The 22,349-nt window shown below is 38.2% G+C and overlaps 1 protein-coding gene across 1 annotated transcript in view; it reads right to left on the bottom strand.

Annotated features, from left to right (window-relative positions):
* Positions 1 to 1,551: 1,551 nt before the first annotated feature.
* Positions 1,552 to 22,349, bottom strand: part of ITGA8 (integrin subunit alpha 8) — a 147,126-nt gene continuing 126,328 nt past the window's right edge. Inside the window, exons 29-30 of the mRNA XM_083376432.1 lie at positions 8,114 to 8,236; positions 1,552 to 4,457 (exon numbers count right to left, since the gene is read on the bottom strand). Coding sequence (XP_083232558.1) covers positions 4,371 to 4,457; positions 8,114 to 8,236 — 210 coding nt within the window. The 3' untranslated portion in view covers positions 1,552 to 4,370. The remainder of the gene's footprint in view (positions 4,458 to 8,113; positions 8,237 to 22,349) is intronic.

Below are 22,349 nucleotides of genomic sequence, written 5' to 3'. Positions count from 1 at the left end.
TGATTTTATAGCATTCCCTGTTAATTTAAAATTTTCTTGGTAGCCTCAAGGCCTAATCATCATCACTTTTTAGCTATATCCTGATTGTGGAAGATCTCATAGAACAGTTTAATTTTATATTTCTGTATTACCACATACATCAATAGCCTTCATATTGCTTTGATTGTACTTATACAAGAGGAACAAATTAATCCCTCTCTTCACATTTTTACTTTTTTCTTTGAGATAGTTGGTGTTCAAGTCAGAAAAAGGAAAAATGGTATAGCTGGACAGGTGCAGGCCAGTAAGTAACTAAAATGATCAAAGACCTGGAGACTAAAACATATGAAGAACGGCTGCAGGACTTAGGTTTGGCTAGTCTAAAGAAAAGAAGAAACAGTGATGACATGATAGCAGTGTTCCAAAATCTCAGGGGTTGCCACAAAGAAGAGGACATCAGCTTATTCTCCAAAGCACCAGAGGGCAGAACAAGAAACAATGTTTGGAAACTGACCAAAGAGAGAAGCAACCTGGAATTAAGGAGAAATTTCCTAACAGTGAAGACAATTAACCATTGGAACAGCCTGCCTCCAGAAATCGTGGGTGCTCCATAACTGGAGGTTTTTAAGAAGAGACTGGACAATCACTTATCTGAAATGATAGAGGTTTAAGAATGGGATTGGTTTGGAAGACCTCTAAGGTTCTATTCTATTCTGTTCTGTTCTGTTCTGTTCTATTATCAAATATCAGAGTACACATGAAACCTTGGTTGCGTATTTACCTTTACAAATAGCTGAACTATAAAGCTATAAATTTCAAATGTACAATCAATGAAATTTTTGAAAAACAATGGTCCCTGAAAGTTGCAAACACTTTTGCAAAAGAACGTAAAATTACTGAGAACTAGAAATATGAACACTTTCTGAAAAGAAGCAATATTATCTTATGTATCTCTCAGTTGTGTGGTACTGAGGTAACATTTCACTGTCCAAAATTGGCTTGAGTGAAGCTCATTGTGATTATTTCCCTTCCCAATTTTTATTTTGTTCTTCACTAAAATAAGAAACTGATCCTGATTGTACTTGGTCCTTCTTCAGGTGCATTCAGGTGGTTCTCCAGAAATGTTTGTGTTGTTTATTTTAGCAGATGAAGAGATCTGTGAGAAAGACTAAGTTCAATTCCCTTACTGATTTGAATAAGTTAGCCTTTGTGCATCTATCTCAGGGCTGTCCATGTAAGTGAAGTAAACAGTTGAATTTTTATAGCCATTGATAAGCAGTAGATTAGCATTAGTGGCTATTTATAGAAATTATCTGATCAGAGGACCATATAGAAAGCTGATTCTCTTTTAAATAAATGTTAACAAACTATGGAGGTAAGATAACAGTTATTTTATTTCTTAATTAATATATTTGAATTTCTTTTAATAAAAACAAATGCCAGTGTAAACATGCACCATATACATAGGTAATACAAAAGTATTGCACTTAAGAACATTTTTAAAAACATATTCTATCTCATTCACCCAAGAGAATTATGGGCTACTGATATACATGTGTGCAGCCAGTTCTGGATTATTATATATCAATATTTACTATTTTTACCAAAACAACACTAATTGTTTTGTTTATATAGATGGATATTAATCAGCTGAGGCAAAACTGCTTTTGCAGGTAGAGCAGTCATCCCTTTACATGGTATATAAATGCAGAGGAAACAGCACAATAGTACTCTGTTCTTTACTATTTTTTCTCAATTCATAATTGATAAGTGTCTGATGAAATAAAGATCACAATAAGTTTAATTATGATCAAGTAGAGATTTTAGGCTAAGACGAAAACTGTAGGGAATAATATAACTTCTTTAGATGCAAAACAAGTTTGTGTGTGTGTTGTAACAGGGAACAATACTAATATAATGTATCTGAAGAAAGGCAATGAAATTAGAATAAAAATGGATTATCATTCTCTCCTTTCTAATACCTCCTTTATTCTCTCATTCCTTCTGACATTTACTTTTCTCTTCCTTGCCAATCATCAGACTATCAGAGAACAGAGTTTATTCTGAACAGAACTCTGAGCTCATCATTTGCAGAGGCCTTTTGAAATAAGATCAAAGGCCAGATGAAATTAGACCAAGGGCCAGAGGTTGCCTGTCCTTAGTTGAGTGATTATGGGCTTCCTCTATTTATTTTAAACAGCTTTTTAAATATTCCTCTGCAAAAGTTCTTTGATTCCTACAAAGCCTCTGTTGCTCTAAAATAATAGCAGCTTAGCCAATGGATAGGATTTTTAAAAAACAGGTGATAACACCTAGTTAACCTTGGCTGATCTTGAAAAGTCAAACAAGGTCAGACTTGATAAGACTTGGACCACCAGGAATCCCAAGACTGTGGGCTAAACTCAGAGAAGTCCCAGAATAAGACAAGGGCAACTTTCTTCCAGCTACTCAGTTAACTGCTGGAAACTGATATTTTTCAGAGCCTTCTTTGAAGAATAGATCAACAGTTAAACTGCCATCTTACTCATTTCTTGATTGCAGAAAATATACAAAATGTTCAAAGGATACTAGCAGCAAAAAGGGATAGGGCTTTGGAGGGCTAATTATTTTCTCTGGGTCAACTTCGATGACAATAGAAATGACATAATGTTTTTTGGTTTTTACAGAACAAACAGTAGGATTAATGGAGCAATTGAAACTAGGACATCTGATGTTAGACACAGCATCCATAAACCAAGCTAAGAGAAGATAAAGACATGCTGAAAATATAAACACTTCTGTAAAACTTAATGCAGAATTTTTACTGTTTGCACATATTTTGCCAAAACCTGTAGCTGCAAATAAATGCACCTGTTTCCAAACCACAAATATATTTTGATTTTTTTCAAAGGAAAATACTTCAGTCTTATCATTACATAATCTACAGAATTTTGGACTTGGCCCAATTTAAAAAAATACAATCTATAAAAACCAAGTAAGAATGTTCATGAATCTGCTTGCTGTACTGAAGTGATTCAATGGGAGATCACCCCCAAGCTTCCATGAGTTGCTGGAATTGTTCTTATATGCATCAGAATTAATGTCACTGAATTGCCACTGTTAAGAGAGCAGAAAAACATTCCTGTTGGAAGATATACAATTCTTGATTGCCTGCACCTACAGGGAATCACAGGAGCAAAAACAGAGAAACACATTTGTTGTTTCAAAAAGGTTTTGAACAAAATTGATGAAGTTCCTTTGCAAAAATTAATCTGCTAGCCAGATGTCCCTTAGTGAGTTTAGGAATGATTTATTTAACTATACATCTCCAAATGTTTAATTCTTCTGAATAATCCATCCATTCAAAGCAAACGTTAACTGTATATTTTTGAACCACAGAAATTTTCTTGGAAAAGGTTGGGGAACTATTTTTATTTCTTGATCTGATTTAGTTTACATGGAATCTTTTTATCAAATAAAATTTACCAACTGGTTTTTCTCTTGGCTTGTCTTTACAGTCTATGACTTGGGCCCCCTGTTGGAAAGAATTGGATTATATTACTAGAATTCAGTAGACAATCTATAGAGATCCAACACTTCTCCTTTTTGGCTTCTGTTTTCTCCCTAGAATACCATACTTTTCCTTACAATCATGATATTGCAAACAATTTTAATCTGTTATGTTCATCATGTAGAGTCATTAAATAAATGGAAATTTCTATTTCATGCTTTTGTATTGAGGCTCACTTTCAAGCGCTTAAATTTTATAAATTTTATAATACATTTACTCCTACAAAGGAATATAAAATATTGCTTCTTTCCAAACATTTATAATTAGTATATGGAATGCAAAGGATATATTCATTCTATTTACAAGTGAAACCAAAATATTTCAGACCCTATTTTTGTTAGGATGCACAGTCTACAAAAGGTAGAAGATAAATACTTGTGTGTCTTACTTTCAAGAAGTATTTTGAAAGGCTAGTTTTGCTTTCTGGAGGTACTTTAATACTACCCATAATATTGCTTGCCTCCCTGAGCCAGTGTTTATAAAAGTTCCGATCTTAGGGAGATGCCTCAAGATTTTGCCACTATACAGTAGAGTTGAACACTGTGCCAAGCATTGTTGGCTTTCCATCTCTGCTCCATTTGGATTTATGACTGCTTTTAATGTACCCAGTAATTTCACTAAGAATTAGTTCTGAAAAACTGAAACAATTCTTTTTCATTAGCTCTTTTTGGATGGAAGGTTGCTCATCAGTGCTGAGGCAGAGATAGTAATGTTTTCTGTCATCTATGTTCTGAATATGTAGAATATTTGCATAGGTCCAATTACAGCTATTTGGCAATCTTGATCCAAATTAAGGTTCCTGGTAACATGAACCCAAATTCTTGATCAGAACACTCATTTTCTATGTATCAGTAGTCTTGTCACTTGTTAGATGCACTTTTTCGGCCATGTCATCTCTAGGAGGCCTGGCTCTGTCAAAAAACCCACACTGGAACAAAACAATACAATATAAGTAAATTGGAAAACCAACCATCCGATTACTATAACATCATCTGTCCAAATTTCAGACTACCATTAGGACTTCACTAAATATGCCTATGCAAAACTGAGCATCTCTGGATATATTGTAATTCTCACAATAATTGGCAAGGGACTTCAGTTGCTACTCAAAACATCTGCACTTTTGAAATTAAGCCATTTTGATATATTATGTTTTTTTTCAAAATAGTAAGATAATATATCAAACCAGCTTAAAGTCAGAACTGCTTTTTGCATGTAGAGAACTAATTCAAATGCTATGTAACTGATAGAAAGGTTACATAAAACAGCAATAACAAAATCCTATTGTATGGAAATCCTATCACTACTGCAATAAGAACTTGTTAGCCTTTCATAAGGCCCTAAAAACCTGACTCTGTTCCGATCCTTGGGTGCTGAATATGTCAAGGTCCCCATTTCCTGGTTTTACTGCTAAGTGGCGAAGTATCTTGGCTGCTATATATATATATTATTTTGGATGTTTTTATTGTTTTGTATTGTTTTAAAATATTTTAGTGTTTTAACTGTAATATATTTTTTGAATTGTAAGTTGCCCAGAGTCATTGACTGAGATGGAGAACAACAGAAATTAAACAAACAAACAAACAAATAAACTTTCCAATAGCATAATGTATTCTCAGGAGCATTCAGTTTATCTGAGAATAAATCAAGGAATAAATCCACTAAATATAGAATGTTTACTTTGGAGTAGACCTGACTGAGATTCTGTTGCATATCTCAGAAATGGACTATGATTGAATTTTTAAAAAACAAGGGTCACCTTGGAACGAGTTTGGTGTTGTGGAAGAAAGATGCTTTGCTATAATGGTTATAATGCTGACTTAGAAACAAGAGGCCTCCCTTTGGCATAAAAGCTGGCTGGGGGACTTTAGGCCAATCATGGCCTCTCAACCAATCCACCTCACAAAGTTATTATAGACAAAATAGGAGGTAGAAGTATTAAGCATGTTCGTTGCCTTGAGTTGATGACAGAGAGATGATAAAAATATAAGATTAACTTCATCTTTATATCTCAATCTTGTGGATATCTTTTTTAACAGCTACATCCAGACACTTTAGTAATTGGAAATGATGTTAGTTTTGCAGAATGATACCTACACATAAGGATACTTTGGTACAATTATTTAAGACTGTGGAATTAGGCTCTCTACAATTTTTCATTCTCCCAATGTGAAATGCTTATGAGAATATATTGCTTTATAAAGGGATATTTGAGGGAACACCTGCTGCCAGCATCAAGTTCCCTTCGTTCAGTGCACTCGCAGAGGGAGGGCCTTCTCAGGGTGCCGCCGGTAAAAGATTGCCGGCGGATAACACCCAGGGAGAGGGCCTTTTCTGTGGGTGTGCCTACCCTCTGGAACCAGCTGCCTGTGGAGCTCAGGACTGCCCCTGACCTACGCTCATTCCGCCGGGACCTGAAGACTTGGCTCTTTGAGCTCTCTGACCCAGGCTGAGAATTTTAACTGGGGTTTTATTTTCAGGGATAATTTAATCTTTTAATTCTCTTTTAACTTTGTATTTTATATTGATGTGATTTTAAAATGCCCTGTAAACCGCCCTGAGTCCTTCGGGAAAGGGTGGTATATAAATCTAATAAAATCTAAAATCTAAATCTAAATATAATGGTGAAAACCAAGTATTCAATATCAAAAATAACTGTGACCATGAATCATTCTAACAGGCAGATCAAAAAGCTGGTGAGTCTCTACTGAGTATTGTTGGTGAATTGCTATTTCATACTAAGTTGTACTGTGACTGATCTGTTTTCCAACAATGTAAGCAAGGGGGCATATAAAAGCCTAATGTTGAGCAAGAGCCAGTCTAAGTAATGGATTATCTGTCTAGATGAGTAGGTCTGAGCAACTCAGTCTAGGACAGGTGATGTAAAGAAATGGAATGTATTTTTTTTGAAAAAGTATTTCTCTACTTTGCATGTCAGAAGCAGCACCTAATGTCAGGCATGAATAACCTGTATCTCACTGCGCAGGTTAAATCTCACCCATCATGTCTTCTTGACAGAATATCATCTAATCACTAAGAAGTTTTTGATTACTGTCTAAGGAAACTGCATAATGTTACATTTAGAATAATCCAGCACAAAAATCAAACTTGAATTTAATACAAAAGATCACTAAAATCAAGTTTTAAACTAAATTCATGACCCTCTAAAACACATTATTTTCTTTGTTAAAATAAAATCTTTTGACAAAAAGTTTAATTTCTTAAGACAAGCATGAATACAATCATGTATTTTATATAGGCTGCATACTGTATATGAGATGGGTGGTTATATATACTGAATACATAAGTAAATAAATAATGTTGGAGCAAATTATGAACATTTATGATCCTCTCCAAACATATGAACATATTTTTTATTTAAAAAAGACAGTTTTATACAATGATTGTTGACACTCTTTCTGGAAAGTTTTAGGCAGTTATCTTATTACATATCACATTGACTATTGTACAATACCCTATCGATTCCATTATGTATGTGACACTAATCCACTTTATCCAATATACAGAGATCACCAAAATCTAGAATGCTATTAGCTAACATTAGCTAACATTAGGACCAAATAAGGACACTTTTATAAATATTCAGAATAAAATAATTTAAAAACTCAAAATTATTTTAATTTATTTTTAATTTGAGCAGATAGTATCTAATTCCATATGTTCTAATCTACTATATCAGGGTCCTCAACCCACAGTCTGTCGACCAGTATTGTCCTGTGGACCATTGGGCACTGGGCTGCGCAAATGACAGGCAAATGCATGAAGTTTCATTTGCGCATGGACGGGATTAGGTTGCGTGCGCCAAACCATCCCCTTCTCACCACTGCTTCTTCTGGAAGCTGTGAAGCCATAAAGGCTGGGGACCACTGTACTATATTATAGAAATGATTATCGATGCATGAATACTAGGGGAAAGCTTTAGGAAGAAGTTACATCTGAGAACATAAGTGACCTGCTTAAAATAGTTGACAATCATTATTTCACTGGAAAATTACCGTTGTGAAAATGTAGTTGTTTTTTTCTTTGCAAGTTAAATTATGCCTCAGATGTACAAAAGTTGGGGTTTTAGATAACTTGAAAATAATTGTTTCTGAAACAATTATCAGTGACTTATTGACTGCAAGTCTTTAATGATGTAGTAAAAAATTAAGCAGACTCTACCAATTTTAACATAAGATCACATGCAGTTTTACAAAACAATATTTGTTTTCCTGGAATACTACAGCATGTTGTAAAAGATAAGCTCTTGACAATTAAAGTGATGCTTCTTTGTCATATTCTGCATAAACCTTGACTTCCTGGACAAAATATAAAAGTCTTGGGAATCACAGCGGATCTTACAATCTGATTTATACCTAGCCTTTAATAATGTATGACTTAGAAAACAAGCTTTTTTTTTGAAGATTAGCAATACAAACATGTCTGCTCTCCATTAGAAATGACACACCAGTCTCATATATCTATAACTGCTTTGATGAAAAGACCAAATTCTTTTCTCTCCTCCCTCTAATTCCCAATTTTGTTCTGTTAACATTCTCTCTATTTTATGTCCAGTATACATACCTTCCACAAAGCTAAGGTCAGCATAGCCAGAAGCAGTAGTCCAAGAAGTATTGCCAATATTATAACCCACAATGGGATGATAAAGGAAACATTTGGAGTAGCCCAAATAACAGATGTTTTTATCTGAAATGAAACGTGAAAGAAATTAGTAAAGATAAATGAAGAAAAAACTCGTCTATTTTTCTGAATTTCAATTGCCTAATATGTAAAAGACAGTGGAGTAGCATTTCTAAAGTTAGGAAGGAAGGAAGTATGGCACAAAATCCTCTCTACCTGATTGGTCCCTCTCTAAGAAGCGTGTGTTTCATTCTGTCTAGCGGTCAGGATGCCCCTTTCCCCCTAATCTTTGTATACCTAGGTCACTCCTAATGCTTTTTAGGAATGGTTGTTACAAGCTTTTACGTAAACAGTTTGTCAACTGAACTGGCACTCAGGAAAGTTCAGGTACATAGAATAAATAGGTTTATTAGTCAGACCCAAAGGTGCTCTTTTTTTTAAAAAAAAAAGTCAACTGAACTTTGTTTTTCCTTGAAGATGTTTTGATTCTCATCCAAGAAGCTTCTTCAATTCTGACTGAGTGGTAGAGACTGGAAGGATTTATATTTCTTGCAGGAATTGCTCGACTAGTTGACAATCAGAACTGAAGAAGCTTCATGGATGAGAAGTGAAATGTCTTCAAATAAAAACGAAAAAAAAAGTCCAGTTTCCTTTATAAAAAAAACAGTACTTTTGGGACAGCCATGACCTCAATAACTGAAAATCTCCTTAGACATTTATTAATCAGAATTCATAATATAATCCAACTCAATGTATCTGTATTCTCTTAGACAATTGCAGAAATAAAAGCCAAATAGCTGTAAGTTAATAGTGTGGTCTCAGACAGTTCATATTGCTCCATACTCTTTCATAGTCTGAGCAAAAAACGCCTAAAAAGTTTTTTCCCCCTTTCCTTCTTTACAGGAAAAAAATTGAAATTAAAATAAGGACTCAGGTGCAATACCTTTTTATGTCATATGAAAGAGCCAACAGTTTTACAGAATGATAGGCGTTCTGTTCAGACACACTCAAATATATATTAAAAATGAAATATAATAAAAATATATGTTGCCCTAAATCAATCCATCTAGTAAAATCTTTGAAATTCATACAATCAGAGGAAGATTACAAAATGAGAAATATATTTTTCTTGATCCCTTCATATTTTCCAACCTAAGTTGAATGTGAATGCTAAAAACCTCCGTGGTTTTGTGAAGGCAAGTATTGTAGATGTAAATATTTGAATTTTGATCATGTATTAACAGAGATGAGTTATCCATGGCTAAATTATTGATCTATAATGTACTCTAGAATATGAAGGTCTGGAAATTTGCAATTTAGATAGTCAGTTATAACAATGGATTCCATTTTATCTGTGGCAATATAGAGAATACCAATCATCAGACGGATATTGTCAGATCCCTATTTTTTATGCATTTAGATTGAGACTGATGCTGAAAAGGCCTTTGCTATGGCTCAGACTGATATTAAATATCAAGGAATGGGGTTCCACCATCTTTTGTTCATTGAACTAATAAGGATGTCCTTACTTCCTTAGTGAAAATTAGTTCTTGAATCAATGGTTTTTTTCATTACTCAGTCTCAAAATATTAATGATGTGGTGCATTCAACACTGATGATTTTGTGGCTCTCCTTAATATTTATACAATGTCATTACCAAAATCTACTGAAGTAATAAATAAAATGGCTTATATATTGGCTATCTATTAATTGGAAGAAGTCTACTTTGTTACTCTATCTATAGAATGCCATAAGAGATTAGAATTTAAAATTTGTAAAAACTTAACTAAAATACTTGGGCGACATGTACCTCAAAATATATAATAGTGTTGAACTAAATATGTCTATTTCAGTAGATATAACTGGCTGGTTTAATCTCCCACTAAGCTTAATGTTATCAAAATAAAATTACATCATGAAATATAAATTTTAAGAGGGATTTCAATGTTAATTCCTGTTACTGAGGAACTAGTTAGTTTAACTTCCCACTAAGATTAATTTTATCAAAATAAACATTACATCTAGTTGTAATATAAATTTTAAGAGGGATTCCAATGTTAATTCCTTTTACTGTAGATACTTTATAGACATAGATAAGCTAATGAGAGTATCTTTATAGCAGGCTAAAGTTCCTTGAATGTTTGGCCAAGCTGAGTTGGACTCTGCAAAGCCTCCTAGAGGTGCCCCTCCCTCACTTCCTGGTCACCCCCCAACACACTCTTGCCTGTCTGCCCCCTTCTAACATCCTCTTTTTATAACTTGGACCGTGTCCCCCTCTGCATGACCTGTCAGAACCACAGCTCTGGAGCCACCCAATTGTTCAGAAAGCACAGCCCCTTTTAAAAAAAAACTTGCAGAACAGCCGCAGCACTTAAAAAAAAGATCTTGCATTGCATGCTGCCCATCCCACAGCCTCTGCGATCACCCTTCCCATCACCAATTGCATGCTGCCCCTGCAGCACCATTGCTTCTGTCTGCCCCACAATTGGCTGGGGCCTATTTGTCCTGTGCAGCCAAAGGCCTGGATCAAACAGAGTCTGGGAGAATGGGCAGGGAGAAAGGGCAAGGGATGAAGGGCCAGAGACCCATTGGCCATGGAGAATGGCAAGGGGAGGGCCAGGGAGAAGGAAATTGGCTGTAAATTGGCTGAGGTGGGTGGCTGGGAGCAAAGGGGGCATGGCCAAGGGTTGGTGCCTAAATGTCCAAGACCCCATCCAGGTAGTTTATTAGTTTTAGTTTTATTAAATTTTTATACCGCCCTTCTCCCTAGGGACTCAGGTATACTACACAGGGATCTTGATTTCCAGTCCTGAAAATTGTCAGCCACATTTGATTATCAGTAGTATAAACAATGATATTTTCATTCCAGATCATATGAGAAACTGACATTGTGGAATAATCCAAATGTGAAAATAGTCTATGTTACATCTTTGCTTCAAGAGTTGCATTGGACTTTGATTTCTGGATACAATTCGAGAATTCTTATTTCGAAAGCCCTTTGTGACATGGTTTCAGATTACTGGAGGAACTTGCCTCTACTTGTTCAATCTTGATCAGCAGGAGTGACATTGAGTCTCATTGACTAAAGATAACCATCTTGTGGGATGCAGGAAATATGCCTTTTCTATCACAGCATTTCTCTTCTCAAATTTCACATTACCCAAAATCAGTGCTTTTTTCTATATAAAAAAAGGTGCCAGAACTCTCATCTTGGCAGGCGCAGGTGGCGGCAGTGGCGCTGCTGCGGTCACAGGTGTGAGGGGTGTTGGCGGTGGGCTGCCCTCCGGGGCTGGAGCCAGCGCGGCTGGTGCTGTGGGAGCAATGGGGCCCGCCGCTCTACATGGCACAGCTGTGTGGGGTGGGCAGCGGAGGCGGTGTGGGCCAGGCGCTGCAGGGAGGCCACATAGATGCGCAGGGTGAGGCGACAGTGGCGCAGGTCCAGCACTGGGTAGACCACCAGCCTGGCTGACATGGGTGAGCACAAGGAAGGAATGCACAAGGACTCCGCAGAACCCACCTCCCACTCCTTGTCCTCTCTTACTTACCTAGTTTTTTTTATATATATATTTATTAAACAAATTTTAAATAAAAAAACAAGAACATTATTACAAAGTACTAAAAGGTGCATCAAATAGAAAAACACCAAGACATCCTAGACACCAAAAAAACAAGAACAACAACATTAGACAGGACCGGGGAGTGTAATACTACCCCTAGTTTCTTTTTCTCGTACATCCCAGGCTAAGTAATCTTTAATTACCAAATATTAGAAATCTATAATTGTATATATCTCCAGATTCTATACCTCAAATAAAAAATACACAATCATCTAGTATTTCCCCCGTTGGGATAAAATCTTCTATTTTGTAACCATGAATACCAGGCGTCCCAACTTTTATTGAAAAGTGATTCACTTTTCCCTTTGAGAATATATGTCATACGATCTGACTCTGCGCATAGTAATACTTTCTCTATTACTTGATAGTCCGTTGGGATTTCCATCGTCTTCCAATATTGCGCATAGATCATACGCGCCGCTGTTGTAATATGTATTACTAAATACCAAACATTTTTTGGTACTTCTTGTGGCTTCATCCCCAAGAGGAAAATAGCTGGGTCCAATTGAAGATCATATCCTGTTATTTGAAATAACCAATTTTTTATATTGGTCCAGTAACGCCTAACCTTTGGACAAGTCCACCATTGATGGTAGAAAGTGCCCCTGGCAGAATCACATTTCCAACATTTGTCATTTGCATTGGGAAACATTTTTGAAATTCGTGCGGGAGCTAAGTACCATCTATACAACATTTTGTACATATTTTCTTTAAATGCTGTTGCTAACGTTAATTTTATATTTTTCTTCCAAATTTGTTCCACTCTTCTAATTCTATAGTGCGACCAATATTTCTCCCCCAAGCATTCATTACGCCATTTATTGTTCCCCCTTCCATCCCATGGAACAAAAGTAGATTATAGGTCTTAGATAAAAATTTAGCATCACTTCCCCATAAAATCTTGTCTAATTCTTGTGGGATTATATTTATTCCAAATTCCTGCTTATCCCTATTAAACCTTGAGCTCATTTGAGAATACGACCACCAATCCAACTCTATACCCCCAGAATGTAACTCCTCCCTGGATTTAAGATTACCTCTCAGATCTATGAGATCTTTATACCTATAGTTTCTGTCTGGATTGTGTAACGTTGAATAAGTTACAGCTTCCAAAGGAGTAAACCAGCCAGGTATCTTTGTATAGATCCACCCTCTTACCGTACGCCAAGAGTTTATCAATGCATCCCTAATATAATGATTAGAGAAAACTTTATATTGACTATTCTTCCTTGGCCAGAGATAGGCATGCCATCCCTGTGTTAAGTTATATCCTTCAATAGTTAACACCCTCCTTCTAGATAACACAACCCAGTCCCTAATCCAAGCCAAGGCAGAGGCATGGTAATACAGCTCCCAATGTGGGAGCCCCAGTCCTCCCCTTGTTTTGTGCTCCTGCAGCGTTCTTCTTTTAATACACGGCTTTCGGTTATTCCATATAAATCTACCAACCATCTGTTCTAGTTTTTTAAAAAATTTCTTATCTAGTTTTGCAGGAGCAGTTTGGAATAGGTATAACCACTTTGGCAAAATATGAGTTTTAATCACTGCGATTCGTCCTAGGATTGAGAGTTGAATGTTTTTCCAGCTGTCTAATTTCTTCTCCATCTCAGTCATCAATTTTTGATAATTTAATTCCTTTATAAATGGACACCTTGAAGATAGCCAAATACCTAAATATTTAACTTTTTTAACTATTTGGATCCCCATCACCTCTTGTAATTGTACCTTGGATTCAGTTCCAATATTCTTTACCAAAAATTTAGTTTTATCTCGATTAATCTTTAAACCTGCTACTTCTCCAAAGGAACTAATTTCCTCCAATAATTTAGGGCCTGATTCCAACGGGTCTTCCAAAATAAAAACTAAGTCGTCGGCAAAAGCTTGAAGCTTATATTGCTGATCATTTATTTTTAATCCTTTAATATTATTATTTTGCCTAATTATAATCAATAGTGGTTCTAAAGTCAAAATAAACAGTAGAGGTGAAAGGGGGCATCCCTGTCTCGTACCTTTTTGTATATCAAATTTCCCAGTCATTTCACCATTGAATAATACTCGGGCAGATTGCATAGTGTAAATTGTTTGTATAGCTCTTACAAAATTTGGTCCAAATCCCATTTTAATCATCTGACATATTAAAAATTCCCAACTAACCATGTCAAATGCTTTCTGAGCATCAAGAAACATCATTGCCAACTGTTTGCTAGGGTGCATCTCATAATATTCCAACGTATTCATTACTATTCTCAAATTATCTCTTATTTGCCGATTTGGAAGAAAACTATTCTGATCTGGATGTATAAATTCTCTTAAGAAAACTTTAAGCCTGCCCGCCAGAATTGAGGAAAAAAATTTATAATCTGCATTCAGTAACGAAATGGGTCTATAATTTTTAACCAAGGTATGATCTGAATCTTCCTTTGGGATCAAAGATATATAAGCCTCTGTCCATGACTGGGGTATTTTCCCTTCACTCAAAACCTCATTAAATAAATCTTTTAAGTGGCCACTAAACATTTCCAACATCTCTTTATATAATTCCGCCGGGAGTCCATCCGTTCCCGGGGTTTTCCCATTCGATTGTTTCCTAATTGCCTCCTTTATTTCCCCTTCTGAGATCTCTGAATTCAAAATTTGTTTTACATTCTCAGGAACCTTCTGTAAATCCACCCTTTCTAAGTAACTTCCAATCCTTTCTTCTAAAATTGGGTCTTTCTTATACAATGTAGTAAAAAATTCCTGAATCACCTTTTTCTTTTGATCATTTGATCCCACCATATTTCCCATCCCATCCTGTAACCATTCTATTTTTCTCGCGATTGCTCACTTCCTAAGCCTATAGGACAACCATTTTCCAGCCTTGTTGGCATGTTCAAAAAAAAATTGTTTATTCCTTTGAATTTTCTCTGCTAATTCATGTTGATCCAGGAGGGAAATCTCGTGTCGCATAATATCTTTCCTCTCCCTCGCTATTACTGAGGATGGGTCTTTCTGAAGAGCCTCCTCGGCCTCTGTCAACATTCCCATCAACTCCAATCTCTTAACCCTCTCTTTCTTCCACTTATATGCCGAATACTTAATTGCTATCCCTCGAATCACTGCTTTCGCAGTGTCCCATATAATTTGAATTGGTGTATCTTCCCTTCTGTTCTCCTCAAAAAAGTATCCCATTTCCTGGTTCAACAAGTTTTTGAATTGTTCTTCTTTTAAAAGAGCTGCTCTCATTGTCCATCTATACCTCTTCTTTTCTCCTTTCCAAACCAAAACTAACGGGCTGTGATCTGCCCAGTCATTAGTCGTAATCTCTATTTCCCTAACCATCTCTTTCAATTCATGGGATGCCCATATCATATCAATTCGGGTCCATGTATGATGCCTGGGAGAGAAATAAGTATATTGCCTCTCTTCCCTGTGAAAATCTCGCCATATATCACATATACCTAATTCCTCCCTCACTTGATCCCACACCTTAGGCAATGTTCTTTTTACCCCTTTAAGTAAACATTGCCCCGGGGTATAGTCTTTATCAACGTCTACTATTGCGTTGAAGTCTCCTACGATGCATATATGCTCGTATTCTAACCCTGCTATTACTTTATATAAACCTTGAAAAAAGGCACACTGATTACAATTTGGTGCATACACATTTACCAATAAGATCTTCTTCTGAGCCAATCGAAGTTCTACCATCACTATTCTACCTTCTGTATCTGAATATACCCAGTGGGCCTCAATATTTCGCCGGACGTAAATCACTACTCCCCTTTTCTTTTGTTCTGCCAGGGACACAAAAGCTTCCCCCAATTTTGGACATGCTAGTACATTCTGTTGACTTTTAGTAATATGGACTTCCTGGATACAAATTATATCATATTTTAATTTACAAAGTTTGGACCAAGTTTTTTTCCTCTTAGTAGGAGCATTAAGACCGTTAATATTAACAGAAAAGAGGCGAACCTCTTCCTGAATGTCACTGCTTCGCTGTATTCTTTATTTTTTTTGCTAACCGTGTCTCCATTTGAGGGCCCGAGCCTCCCAATTCCCCAGCATCTTCCTTATCTATACTCTTCTTTTCTTTTAATCCTCCACTTCTCCCCTTGGAATCTAATTGAACTTCTTCCTGGCTTTTGCCTTCTAACTCCTCCTCACTCTCCTGATTGAACTGAGATTCAAAAAATACATGGGCATCCTGTAAGTTATCAATACGATATCTCTTGTCCTGCCACATAAAAGCCAATCCTTGTGGAATCAGCCATCGGTAGCGAATGTCAAATTTCCTAAACTGACTTGTTAGGAAATCATATTTTTTCCTCTGGTCTCTCACTCTTCTTGGTAGCTGCTTAAGAATAATTACTGATCTTCCTTTAAAGGATATAGTCTTCTCTCTTGCTTTCCTTAGGACCTGCTCCCGCACTGATGTTTTATTCAGTCGGACATGTATCTCTCTCGGAAGTTTGTTTCGACGTGCATAACTAGTGTAAACCCGAAATACGTCATCTATATCCCTCAACATCTCTTGTGGGTTCACCTCAAGCACTCCAGCCAATATCTCTGTCACAATAGTTTCCAACTGCTCCTCTCGGTCCTCTTCAATGTTTTGTAAACGTAGGAAGAAGGCAGATTTATCTAATTCAAGGGCAATTTTCATCCTCCAGGCGTTTATTAGCCATCACCAGCCGGTGTTCCATACTTTCCACTTTTACATCTGTCTTATCCATTCTCGTTTCTACCACCTGGATCCGTTCCTCTTGACTCACTACCATTGTCTGCATTTCCTGGAGCTTCGTATGTATACTCCTTATTTCTCCCTTTAAACCTTCCATCTGGTTACCCAACTCAGCCTTCATTTCCCTCTTTAACTCCTCAAATCCTATAGCTGTAGTCTCCTGATTTTTCAACATTAAGTCTTGAAGTGACTTAAACATATCCTGAACTCCCTGTATAGATAAAGCATCTTTATTCCCTGTCACTGTTTCATCCGGAAATTTGCGAGCTGTCAGGGGTGTAGTTGACGGGGATTGTGTGGGCACAGGCACTATGGTCTTCTTCTTGGCAAAAGTTGTTATGGTCGCCATTTCTATTATTCTTTGGTGCTCTTCTAAAATAGCCTACACTTACTCAATCTCCAAGACTCCTCCCCAAGCACCTCGTATTCTCAATATTATCCTAATCACCCAATTTCTTCTCTAAGTTTATTAAAGTAAGAGTTAAATATGTTATTATATAAGGCATAAAAAGAAAAATATAGAGAGAATATAGTAAATAGGCCCTATCAATGGCAAAAAAGAAGGGAAATAAGTAATAATATGAATAAGCCAATATTCAAAAAAAGGGGAGTATAACCCAGTTCAGTATATTTAAATTCCTTATTCTTCAAGGGAGCGTGGCAGTCCAATTCAGTTCAGTTCAGTTCCTCTTCTCTTCTCTGCTGACAGATGTTAAATCTCCAAGAAAGAAGCAGAAAGAAGAAAAAAAAAACCCCGATGCCAGATCAAATAGAAAAGGGGGTCTCCAGGCTGTTATGCATTAACGAATTAACAAGTCACCATCCAGATCCCAGATATTTCAAAAGGGGAAAAAAAACACTTATCAAAGTTTAAAGAAAGAGTCTGTCCATCGAAGAAGAACACCAAAGAAGTAACTGGAATCCTCAAATCAGCCTGTGAGTCTCTCTAAGGCGGCTATTGTTAAAAGCCTGTATTGTTGTCTGCCGCTTTAGTCAATTAAGGCTGGATAATACTTCACGCTGCTCACCTCTCAAACGATCAACAAACGAAGGGGGGGATTTCTCATTCTCTTTTGATATTCACTCTTAACTTTGCCTGGAACGTCAGTAGCTTCCTTCTAAATTGCTGAGTCACAGCCCGAGGGCAGCCATTCTTCAGGCGCCTTCTCTCAATACCGGCACCACGGGAGGATTTCTCACTGCTAAGCAGGGATTTTGCAAGTTCCCTGCAATTGCCGAGCGTCCTCTCTTCTTCGCCTGCTGATCCCCAGCTGGCGATGGCTATGTAAAGCCGCACAGTATCGGGAAAACAAGCTGCGATCCGAAGAGATATTCCAGGACCCGCTTGTCTGCTGTGACCTCAGCCCTGGAAGACTCTTACTTACCTAGTTGAGATGGTAACCACCTTTGCTGCAGACAACTTGCCTGTGCATCATTTGCCAGCCAGGACTTTTGGCGTGCTCAGCAGCAATTCCTATTTGAAAGCCAATAGAGGGAGTAGCACAGCTTGTGCAAAAGCTTGTGTGTGTGTGTGTGTGTGCAAAAAAAGGTGCCGGAACACCATTCCGAGCGTTCTGTGAGAAAAAAAGCCCTGGTTCTTAGACTTATGACATGAATTTACAGCACATAAAACTTCTAGTTTGTATCTATGTGGCTCCACTAAGATTTCAGAAGGGTGAAGTGCCGAACAGATTTCAGTGATACGGGTGGGGAGGGGGGTGTTTTCATAGCAAGATATTAAACTCCTAGTTATATAGAAAATTAAAGGCCGTGTTCAAATATACATTCAAATATATATATATATATATATATATATATATATATATATATATATATATATATATATATATATATATATATATATATATATATATATATTTGAAGAAAACATACTTTAGTGTACATAATTAATTTTCTTATCTTATAATATCAACCTGTCAAACTGGCATAATTTTAATACAAAACGATTTGAGCCTTGATATGTATATTCAGGACATATACCCATTCAATTTTGCTAACAATAGTTCGAAAGGAACAAGTAAAAAGATGCTCTTCGTATGCATTGCAAAACGTATTGGGGGGACTGTCTTTCTTCAATGGCTCTTCCAAGACAATTGTTTCTTCATCAGTTTGGGCACACTGTTTCTGCTTTTATTCTTTTTAGCTGAAGTTCATGTCACAGTTTGTCTTGTACTGTTAGTGGGTCTTTTTGCCTTTCTTTCTATCCTTTTTAGTTAAACAATTTATGCTATCAAAGTGTGGAGAAATGTTCTTTATTGGTTGAAATCCTTTGTTACTGAAGTAGAGCAAGAGAACAGATATATTCCAAACTGATAATAACTCTCATATCTGATGCTTAATAAAAAAATTTATTCCATTGTTAGTAACTCAACATAGAAAGAACGACAACAAACAAGTCAAAACAAAACATAGCATTGTTTTCATTTAAGAATCTCTTTTACAGAAATGGTAAAACTTTATGATTGTTACTGGTCTCTGTTATACAATGTATTTGAACTGTAAAATGAAAAGGATGGATCACACGAATAAGGACAATTTAATTCAATTCCTCATAATACTAGAATCCAAAACATACCATGCCAGATGTGGATACAGTATTGAACTATTTTTTTTCTCATATAAGGAACTTTCCCTCTTTTTTCTTTTTCTTTTTTAAAAAAATAGGGAGTAGGTTTCAAACACCAGAAGTTTCTGGATGACCACGATCACTACTTGACCACTCAAGGAGAGAAAAAAGGCAAGGCGTCCTGCACCGAGAGCTGAAAGTTACAGAGACTGTTCAAGCAGGTTGCTAGGCAACCTGTTCACATTCAGCCCTTCCAACCCTCCCACTTTTGAATTAGCCCATATGGAATGCATTTCCTTCGATTGGAGCCATCTGAAGGCTGCGATGTATCCTAGGCCTCAGCAATATGGCTGCCTCCTTGGTGTGCTGCTGAGGAGAATTTGGTTCTCTGGAACAGTTTCCTCTATCTATCTATCTATCTATCTATCTATCTATCTATCTATCTATCTATCTATCTATCTATCTATCTATCTATCTATCTTTTATTTATTTTTAAAAAAAGGTGCCGGAATGCCGTTCTGAGCATTCTATGAGAAAAAAAGCCCTGCCCAAAATTATGTTAGTCCCAATGCTGTTTTCAGAAAACATTTAAAACTTGTTTATTTTACCTGGCAGGGGAACCAGGTAGTTAATTAAGCTGGGGGAGAGGGGAGGTTTAATGTTGGTAATCACATTTTAAAGCATATTGAACCACAAATTATATAGGGAAATTAAAAGAAATTAAAACCCAGAGAAACAATTTTTTATTCATACTTTAGTAAGATGTTGTTATACCAATATCCTACATTATACGAGTGTTCACTTAACGCTCATTCAAAGTTATGTGTTGAGAGCCCCCTAGTGCTTATAAGCAAGTCCTGAAATTACGAATATTGCAGCACCATGGCAGTTGTTTGCCCTTACGAGTGATCGCAGTGGCTCTGCAACATTCACCCTGGTTCTTCCCTCCCTTCCCACCCCGACCCCAGGTCTCCCTAGGCACCAGGCCTTCAATGCTCACCCTGCAAAGATCGAGATTCTTCGCTTTCTTGGCTGCTCCAGGCCTTTGGTGCATTTGCAGAGAATAGAGGCCTAAAGTAACGCAAGGTTACATGAGATCACTGGGGCAAGATCACACAGTACTGGTATCACTTGATCTCATGTTTCTTTAGGCCTCTGATGTCTGCAACAGAGAATGGAACCAAAGCTGGAGGACGTTTCCACATGCCTCTGGAGGCTGGATTGGGGCTCTGGAGGTGTTTTCCAGGCTGCTGTAGCCCAGATCTGAGGCTGGGGAATGCTGCACCCCCTCGCAGCCCAAACTGGGTTCTGGAGGCCTTTTCCAGGCTGCTGCTGCCTGGATTTGAGGCAGGGTCCTAGCCGAATTCAGGCTCTGGAGGTCTTTTTCAGGCTGCTGCCACCCGGACCTGAGACTGGGACATGCTTCCGTGCTCCCCATAGCCTGATCCGGGCTCTGGAGGTGAGTTCCAGACTGCTGCAGCCTGGATCTGAGGCCAGGGAACATTTTTGCACCCCCTCGCAGCCCAATCCGGGCTCTGGAGGCCTTTCTCAGGCTGCTGCTGCCCAGACACAATTACATGCTCTCCATAGCCTGATCCATGCTCCGGAGACCTTTTCCAGGCTGCTGCCGCTAATATATAAGACCAGGGAATGCTTCTGTGCCCCCCATGGTCCAATCCACACTCCAGAGGCATTTTCCAGGCTGCTACTGCACAGATTTAAGGCTGGGGAATGGTTCCGTGCCTCGAAAGTATTCCCTGGCCTCAAATCCAGGTGGCAGCAGCCTGGAAAAGGCCTCCAGAGCCCGGATCGGGTCGCAGGGGGTACGAAAGCATTCCCTGGCCTCAAATCCGGGCGGCAGAAGCCTAGAAAAGGCCTCCAGAACCTGGATTGGGCTGCAGGTGTGTGTGTGTGCAGAAGTATTCCCCAGCCTCAGATCCAGGCAGCTGCAGGAACTGCAGCAGAGAGGAGATTAATCTTTTCCAGGTGAGTCCGACGCAGCAGGAAGGGAGGGGGAAGCATGCGGTATCTTAGTGGGTTGGGGAGGCTTTGGGAACTGTTCTATCACTAGGCCCTCCATGGCCTTCCCCACCCTGAGATACCTCATATTTACTTACCAAGCCACATGCATTTTAACGAGCAAGGGAGTAATCTTGTTCGAGATACAAGATTCACTCTATGAGTTTTTGAGTTATGAGTGAAATGGACAGGCTCCATTACACTCATAATCTGAGAACTACCTGTATTTCTCTATGTTGTTCACAGTTATAAATATAGTACTGTATTTCCCCGAAAATAAGACCCGGTCTTATTTTATTTTTTTTACTCCAAAAGAGGCACCAGGTCTTATTTTCAGGGGGTGTTTTTTCTACTCACCTTGCTGCAGTGGCACCAATAGCCTGGTCCACTTCTTCTGCAGCCAAAGGAGCAGCTTCATTCTGCAGCTGAGAATGGAGTTCCGGCCTGCATTTCGCAGTCAGAGGCCTTTCTGTAAGGCCTATGCAGTCGAGAACTGAGCTATGGATTCAATCCATAGCTCAGTTCTCGGCTGCAGAAGCCTTACAGAAAGGCCTCTGACTGAGAAATGCACCCCATGGGATATTGCAGAAGAGAAGAGGCAGGTTTAAATTCATGGGACGCTTGGTAAGTGGGATAGCTCCATTCCCCCCACCCCCACCCTAGCTGTTGTGACTCAGGGCCAGCCTGTGGGTCCGACAGCCGGGTCCGATGTATCGGAGGACTCAGATGTGGGGGAGGAGGGAAACGAACCGGCTGATGATGATTTGGAGACTTTGCAGAGTCCTCAGCCGGGAACCTCTTCTCAGCTGTGTGAGCCCGAGAGTGCGGAGGATGATGACCCACAGCTGGCCCTGTTCAAGGACGCCCGACGCAGGAGGCAGACGAGCAGGGACAAACAAAGAAAGGCTATGGGACTCCTCGGGAGGAGGCACAGGGAGACCACGCCCTGAGCTCTCTATAAAAGAAGTGTTTGGGGAGGGGCTGGTTGCTGAAAGCAACTTTTCCGTTTGAGAAGTCAAGCTCTTGTATTCTTGTAACAGTGTAATTAAAACTTGGCAGAAGCCTTTTGGTCTTGGACGCTTTCCAGACTCTTCTTTTGATTAGGGGTGCGAGAAGAGGGCTGGTTCAGAACACTAGCTTGATTTTTAGGCATGAGCCTCGCCCCAAAATTAGGGTTATTTTGGGGATAGGTCTTACCTACTTACTTGGTAATAAAATATACTAGATATT

The sequence above is a fragment of the Vipera ursinii genome (genome assembly GCF_947247035.1).
Source record: "Vipera ursinii genome assembly, chromosome: Z".
Classification (NCBI taxonomy): Eukaryota; Metazoa; Chordata; class Lepidosauria; order Squamata; family Viperidae; genus Vipera; species Vipera ursinii.
This window is presented reverse-complemented; position numbering and strand designations above follow the sequence as displayed.